General features: G+C 49.4%; 1 protein-coding gene across 1 annotated transcript in view; it reads right to left on the reverse strand.

The window, feature by feature from the left end:
* The window catches only part of RAB6B (RAB6B, member RAS oncogene family), a 123,556-nt gene extending 121,191 nt beyond the window's left edge, over positions 1–2,365 (reverse strand). The window contains exon 1 of the mRNA XM_007936999.2: positions 2,296–2,365. Coding sequence (XP_007935190.1) covers positions 2,296–2,365 — 70 coding nt within the window. The remainder of the gene's footprint in view (positions 1–2,295) is intronic.
* Between the last annotated feature and the right edge of the window lie 4,642 nt (positions 2,366–7,007).

Raw genomic sequence — 7,007 nt, forward strand, 5'->3', positions numbered from 1 at the left:
TCCAGTCGGACCCAACTCATAGCGACCCCTCCTTGGGATTCTGAGGCAGTATCACAACAGAAGTAGATTGCTCAACCCTCCTTCTGAGGAGTGGCTGGTGGGTTTGAACTGCCAGCCTTCTGGTTAGCAGTCAAGTGCCTTAGGCACTATGCAACCAGAGCTCCTGGCCTCTCCAATTCAAGGTCATCTTATTTCTCAATGACATGCTAGTGAAAAATAGTAGACTGCAGATAGGAGACATGGGTTCCAGCCCCAGAACTGTTAATAACCCCCAACAAGACTCTGGGAAGACCCTGCCCCCATCCCTGGGCCTCAGACTTTGCTTCTGTGCATGCAGTGTAGGAGGCCGGCCCTATCGCTTATGTCTTCAGCTTTCGTTTTTGTGACTTTAGGTGCAAAGGGGGTTTACAGTGTTCAGCAGGTCCATCAGGGATTCTGAGGAAGCCCAGAGTTTTCACTGAAAGTCACCAGAATCATTTTTCTCATCAAACTCCTGGTCCTTTGCTGAAACTTATTCAGACTTGTAATAAACAAGTGTTTCTTAAGAAGCTACCAGGTCCCAGGTGCTTTGAGAAGCACTAGGGAAATAAAAAGGAATAAGAGAACTGCCTTCAAGCAACCATTTTACAGAAACTGAGGCACAAAGAGGTCTCAAAATTTGGTCAAGTTAACATAGCTAGGAATTCAACCCCCAGACTGCCTGATCTGGGCAGAGTTCTCTTCCAGGGTTCCACCAGGCTCAGGAAGTCTACCAATTACAGGGCCTGGAGGTGAAGCAGACTACTGAAATCCCTTCCCTGCACAGGGAAGAGCCAGCTCTATGAAACTGGGATCTATTAAGACCAAAAACTCAAAGTCCAAGACATAAGACTGGATAGTTGAGCTGACCCTTTTGGGAATAACTGGCTCCTGGTGACTACCTTCTAACACCTTTCTCAGGCCCAGACATTGAGCTGACAAGAGATGGCCAGATGGCAACCACCACAATGCACAAGTATACACATCACAGTAGCACTGCCCCCTGAGGCCACCAGGTCCTTCCAAGGTTGCCCTTCTCTTGGTCCCTTATAGAGGCAGGCATAAATCAGGTGAACCTGGCTGGAAGATAGTGCTAGGGCTAGTATTTCTGCCCTCCAGGGACTGCCTCCTCTTCAGAGGCGGGCTGGTCAGATCCCAGCCTGTCTTCTGTAGCCCCAGGTAACAGGCTTCTGGAGGGATACCACTTCTTCCTACAGGTGTCAGAGGAGTCTGTGCTCTTCAATCCAGCCTTCCCATCTTCTGATCAACCTGGGTTTCAGAGCATCTTATGTGGGGGAGCAGGGAAGCAGTTTGTTCCGAGGCCTTCTACCCCCCTACTCCCCCTCCCTCTGCAATGGACCATGCTGACCTCCACTCCCTGAAGAAGGGCAGTGAGCTGGGAGGTGGGGGTGGGAAGAATCCACTGACGATCTCCAGAGGGGTGCTGGGAAACCAAGCAGGGCGTGTCCTGGGCCTTTCTCTGCCCAGCACCAGGCTTCACAGCCTCTCCATGTGAGGTACCCCTGTACCATCACCCAAATCTGCCTCGCTCTGGGAACCCTTGCTCTTACCGCCCAGACCCCTGAGCCCAAAAGAGGCTAACACGCGCGGTGAAAGGCACGGGGTCTAGAACCTTCTGTGTACGGTCGGCGAAGTCTAGGGAGGTAGGCGCCCCTTCCCCCATGGCCTGCGTCCGTTCTTTCCGGAGGAGGCAGGTACGGCCCTTCCTCCCCTCAACCCACTGCCAGCTGTCTGGTCCCAGGGCCTGGACGTGCCCTAATGCATGGTTCCAGTCAGGGTCCGCAGGGAACCCCTCTCGCGCAGCCAGAAGAAGGGAGCCCGTCCTTCTACACCCTGGCCCCGCCACCTGCGCCGTCGCCCGCAGCCGGTGCCGCAGTGCGAGCGAGCCAGCGCGCCCAGTCGTTCCACGCCTTGACCAGCGCCGCGGAGCGAGCCGCCGCCCTCCGGCCTCCCTGCTGCGCTGCGCCGCGCCGCGCCGCACCTGCACTCACACTCCGCCGAGCGCCCCCTGCCCCCACCCTAGATCCCACCTTCACCCCCACTTCCACGGCCCCAGTGCCTCCTCCATCCTCGACCTTGGCCCCTCCCCAGGCCGGCCCCGCCCGAGCCAGCTCCAACCTCCCCATCCCCATCCCTCTTCTCTGCCGGGGCAAGGAGGGGCCTTTCTTAGCCAGGGTCGGTGGTCCTCACGAGGTTGATGATTTGGCAGCAGGGGTCGAGTTGGCGCCAAGCCTAAAGAATAAGCTAGGTACTTACCGCTCTGCTCCCCTAGGAACACCAACTTGAATTTTCTCAGCGGGTTCCCAAAATCTCCCCCAGCGGACATGGTGCTGGCAGCCGGAGCCGGGCGAGCAGGAGGAGGAAGAAGCGAAGGAGCAGGGAGGAGAGAGGAGAAGGGCGAGGGGAGGCGGCCGGCGGTGCGGGAGCCGGAGGGGGAAGGGCTGGCTGCGCGCGTCCCTGACTCCCCAGCTGCGTCCCGGCCCCGGCCTGCGGCTGCGTGTCGGGCAGCACCGGCGGCAGCGGCGGCAGCGTAGGAGGAAGAGAAAAGCTGGAGCTGGGCTGCGGAGGGCGGCGCTCGCTGCGGTGCTAGAGGCGCGCACTGGACGCCCGAGGCGCGGCGCGGGCAGCGCGGCGCGGGCGGAGCAGGGCGCAGGGACGGCGCGCGGAGTGGAGGAGCGCTCTCCTGAGCCGCGCGAGTCTGCCCTCCTCCCTCTTCCGGCGCCTGCGCTCTGTGCGCTCCCCAGCCTCTGATGTCATGCGAGGCCCGCGGCGCTGCGGGGCTGAGGGGCGTCTTCCCCCTTACCCGGAGCCGGCTGCCGGGGCAGAGAGAACTGCTTAACCGCGCCCCCGAGAGATCCCCGGATCTGACCGTCTATTGGTGTCTCTACGTCTGTCTTCTCTATTCTACTTCTTTTTTGAACGCACCCCCCCCCCATGACATGAAATTGTCAGGGGACATTTGTTTCTGGTTTTTTAAACCGAGATGTCATTCCCTTCCTCCACCTCCCAAGACACGGATACACAGTGCAGCCATCCTAGAGGACGGAAAGGAAAGGAGGTGGAGTGAGAGCCAGGATGTGGTAGGGCATCAGGAGTGGGAAGACGTCCGTATACCTGATTCAGATGGGGCTTGACTGTCGCCCCAGGTGGCTTTTAGCCCGCCCTCTCTATCTGAGCCCAGACCTCTCATCTGAGTGGCCCCTGTGGAATCCATAGGTGTCTCCGCAGATCTGGCCAGCGAGAAAAGAGGCGCCAGTATAGGGCACACCTCCGTCAAACCAACCGTTCATAGGGATAATTTTATCCTAAACCCTAACTCTTGCCCCACAGGAGAGAAGGAGCAATGATGCCCCGAATGACAGCGTGGGCATCTCCAGGACAGCGGTCTGGATTTTCTGACCCTGGGGCCACCAGGCTGACAATGCCATTCCTACCCTGGCAATTATGTATGTTAGGGCAGATCAGACTGTCTGATCTGGGCAGAGTTCTCTTCCAGGGCTCCACCAGGCTCAGGAAGTCTACCAATTACAGGGCCTGGAGGTGAAGCAGGCTGCTGAAATCCCTTCCCTGCACAGGGAAGAGCCAGCTCTATGAAACTGGGATCTATTAAGACCAAAAACTCAAAGTCCAAGACACAAGACTTTGGAACTTTTTAATAAACAATCATGTTAATCAGAAAATAGGAACTTTTTTGTTTCTTCTCTTATTTATTTCCTTCTCTTATCTTTTTGCAGTGGCTAGAACTTCTAGCAGTACGTTGAACGAGAGTGATGAGAGTAGACATCCTTCCTTGTTCCTGAAATTAGAGGAAAGCATTCAGTCTTTCATTATTAAGTATAGTACTAGCTGTAGGTATTTTATAAATGCTCTTTATCAGGTCTCTACGAACTCCTGTGGCGTAGCGCCTAAGGCATTTGACTGCTAACCAGAAGGCTGGTGGTTCAAACCCACCACCCACTCCTCGGAAGGAAGGTTGGGCAATCTACTTCCGTAGTGATACCGCCTCGGAAACCCAAGGAGGGGTCGCTGTGAGTTGGATCCGACTTGATGGCAGTGAGTTTGGTTTGGTTTTTATCAAGTCTCCAGGAGAACAGGACCACCGCACTTTGCCTCTACATTCACTTGGTCCATTGCAGGTGTGCGTAATGGATATGAATGGGTGAGAAGGGTTAGATGCCAAGGATTAGAAGTTAGGACAGTCCAATCAAAAGACATTCCATGTCTGATGTTTTACAGAGCTGTTGCTTACTGCCCTGCAACCTTTTTTTATGACAGTTCAGTGAATCTTTACTTGGGATTATAATTCAGATGTCTGGGAACAAACTGTGTGGGGGGGGGGCGGGGAGAGAGTAATTGAGATTGAAGTGAGAAGCAACCTTTTAACTCTGGAGGGGACATCTGATTTACAAGGCTTGCTTGGGATTACCTATCTCCCTATTTAGTTCACCTAGAGTCCCTCTTTCATTGTTTGATAAAAAGGTAGATGGCAAGTTCCACAAAAGCAGGAGTTGAGGCTCCAGTACTAGATCCAAAGGAACTGGCTTAGAATTTGCACACAGTAAGAGCTTAGTAAATAGTAGTTGAATGTCTGAATGAATATATAGAACCCAAATCAACACAACTGTTCTATTTCTCATAGTCATCTTTAGTTTGGAGCCCCAGGTGTTATACGTCATCTGCTCCTAGGATACCTGCTCCACTCTGCCTGGTGTCAGGCTCATGGTAACCCTTCAAACTCCCACCCACCTCTGCTCTAGGGTTCCTGCTCTCTCAGGAGATCATGTCCAGCAGGGGGCTGAAGGAGGCCCTAGAAGGTGAGACTTCTAAGTCATAGTCCTTCTTTTCTCTATGAGTGGCCCCTCCATAGAAGAGCCAGGGAAATTACTGGTCAAGTTAGTCAACCAGACAACACTCCTCCAAAATGTGCCTTTTCCTAGCATAGATGCTGTCTTCCTGTGCCCTCTCTTCTTGTCCTGAGGAAGACAGGGCAGCTGAGGTGACTCCATGCACAGCAGAACGAAATGTTGCCTGGTCTTTATAATCAGTTGCAGACTGGACCATTGTGATCCATAGGGTTTTCATTGGCTGATTTTTGGAAATAGATCACCTAGTCTATCTTAGTCTGGAAGCTCTGCATCCAGATATCTCGGCATCATAGCAATATGTAAGCCTCCTCTGGCAGACATGTGATAACTAAGCATAAGGCGCACTGGCCATGAATTGAACCTGGGTCTCCTGCATAGACGCAAGAATTCTACCACTGAACCACCACTGCCCCAAGACAAGGCTGCTGAGGCGTGGCAGAAAGAGCACTGTCTTTTAGGTAAGCTTAGGCATGTCTTGTACCTTCTCTGATCATCTGGTACTTCACGTAAAAGGTGGTCTGGCAGTAGCAGAAGCATGTCTATCTGAGGTACTGCAGGTATGGCACGTGCTGTGGGTGTCACTTTTTAATTTTGATGAAGTCCAATTCATTGATTTTTTCTTTTATGGATTGTACTTTTGGTGTCACGTCTAAGAATTCTTCACTAGTCCTAGGTCCTGAGGATTTTCTGCTAAAAGATTTTTATATTTTTGTATTTTACATTGGGGTTTATGATTCATTTTTATTTTATTTTATTTTTTTCCTATGAGATATAAGAGTTAGATGCAGGTTTTTTGTGTTTGTTTTTTTTTTACCTATGGATGTTCAGTTGCTTTGGCACCATTTATTGAAAAGGATATTTTTTTCTCCATTAAACTGATTTTGCACATTGATCTGAAGCCAATTGGGCATATTTGTGTGGGTCTACTTCTGGTTTCTCTGTTCTTTTCCATTAGTCCATCTATCACTCACCAATACCACACAGTCTTGATTTCTGAAAGTTGTTGTTGTTGTTATGTGCCATCGAGTCGGCCCCGACTCATAGCAACCCCTCCTTGGGTTTCCGAGGCAGTATCACTACAGAAGTAGGATTGCCCAACCTTCCTTCCGAGGAGTGGCTTGTGGGTTTGAACCGCCAGCCTTCTGGTTAGAAGTCAAGTGCTTTAGCCACTATGCTACCAGAGCTCCTTTTCTGAAAGTAGGTATATTGATTCCTTCCACTTTGTTCTTCTTTCTCAAAATTGTTTTAGTTACTCTGATTCATTTGCATTTCCACATAATTTAAAAAATAATTTTGTATATATCTACAAAAAAATCATGCTGAATTTTGTAAGAATAGCATTGAATCTGTGTATCAATTTGAGGAGAATTGACATTTTTACAATGTTAAGGCTTCCAATCCAGACATGGTATGTCTCTCCATTTGTTTAGATCTTTTTTAATGTCTTTCATCAATGTTATATAATTTTTAGTACTGTAACATTTTGTTAGACTTATACTAATATATTTCATATTTTGAGAAATTTTAAGTGGCATTACATTTTTAGTTTTGGTGTTCACATGTTCATTGCTAGTATATAGAAATAAATTTTTCATATTTTTATCTTCTATCCTGCAACCTTGGTGAACTCACTTATTAGTTACAAGAGTTTATTTGTAGATTCTTTGGGACTTTTTAATACATAATTATGTTAATCAGAAAATAGGAAAGTTTTTGTTTCTTCTCTTATTTATTTCCTTCTCTTATCTTTTTGCAGTGGCTATAACTTCTAGTACCACGTTGAATGAGAGTGATGAGAGTGGACATCCTTCCTTGTTTCTGAAATTAGAGGAAAGCATTCAGTCTTTCACCATTAAGGATAGTATTGTTCTTATTGTTGTTATGTGCCGTCGAGTCGTATCCAACTCACAGAGACCCCTCCTTGGGCTGCTGAGGCAGTATCACTACGGAAGTAGATCGCCCAAGTATTAGCTGTAGGTATTTTATAGATGCTCTTTATCAAGTTAAGGAAGTCCTCCTCTATTCTGATTGTTCCAAGAGTTTTTTTTTTTTTTTTTTAAATCATGAATTAGTGTTGAATTTTGTCAATGCCTTTTCTGTATC

The sequence above is a fragment of the Orycteropus afer genome, unplaced genomic scaffold (genome assembly GCF_000298275.1).
Source record: "Orycteropus afer afer isolate SDZICR_OR568_19922 unplaced genomic scaffold, OryAfe1.0 scaffold00003, whole genome shotgun sequence".
Lineage (NCBI taxonomy): Eukaryota > Metazoa > Chordata > Mammalia > Tubulidentata > Orycteropodidae > Orycteropus > Orycteropus afer.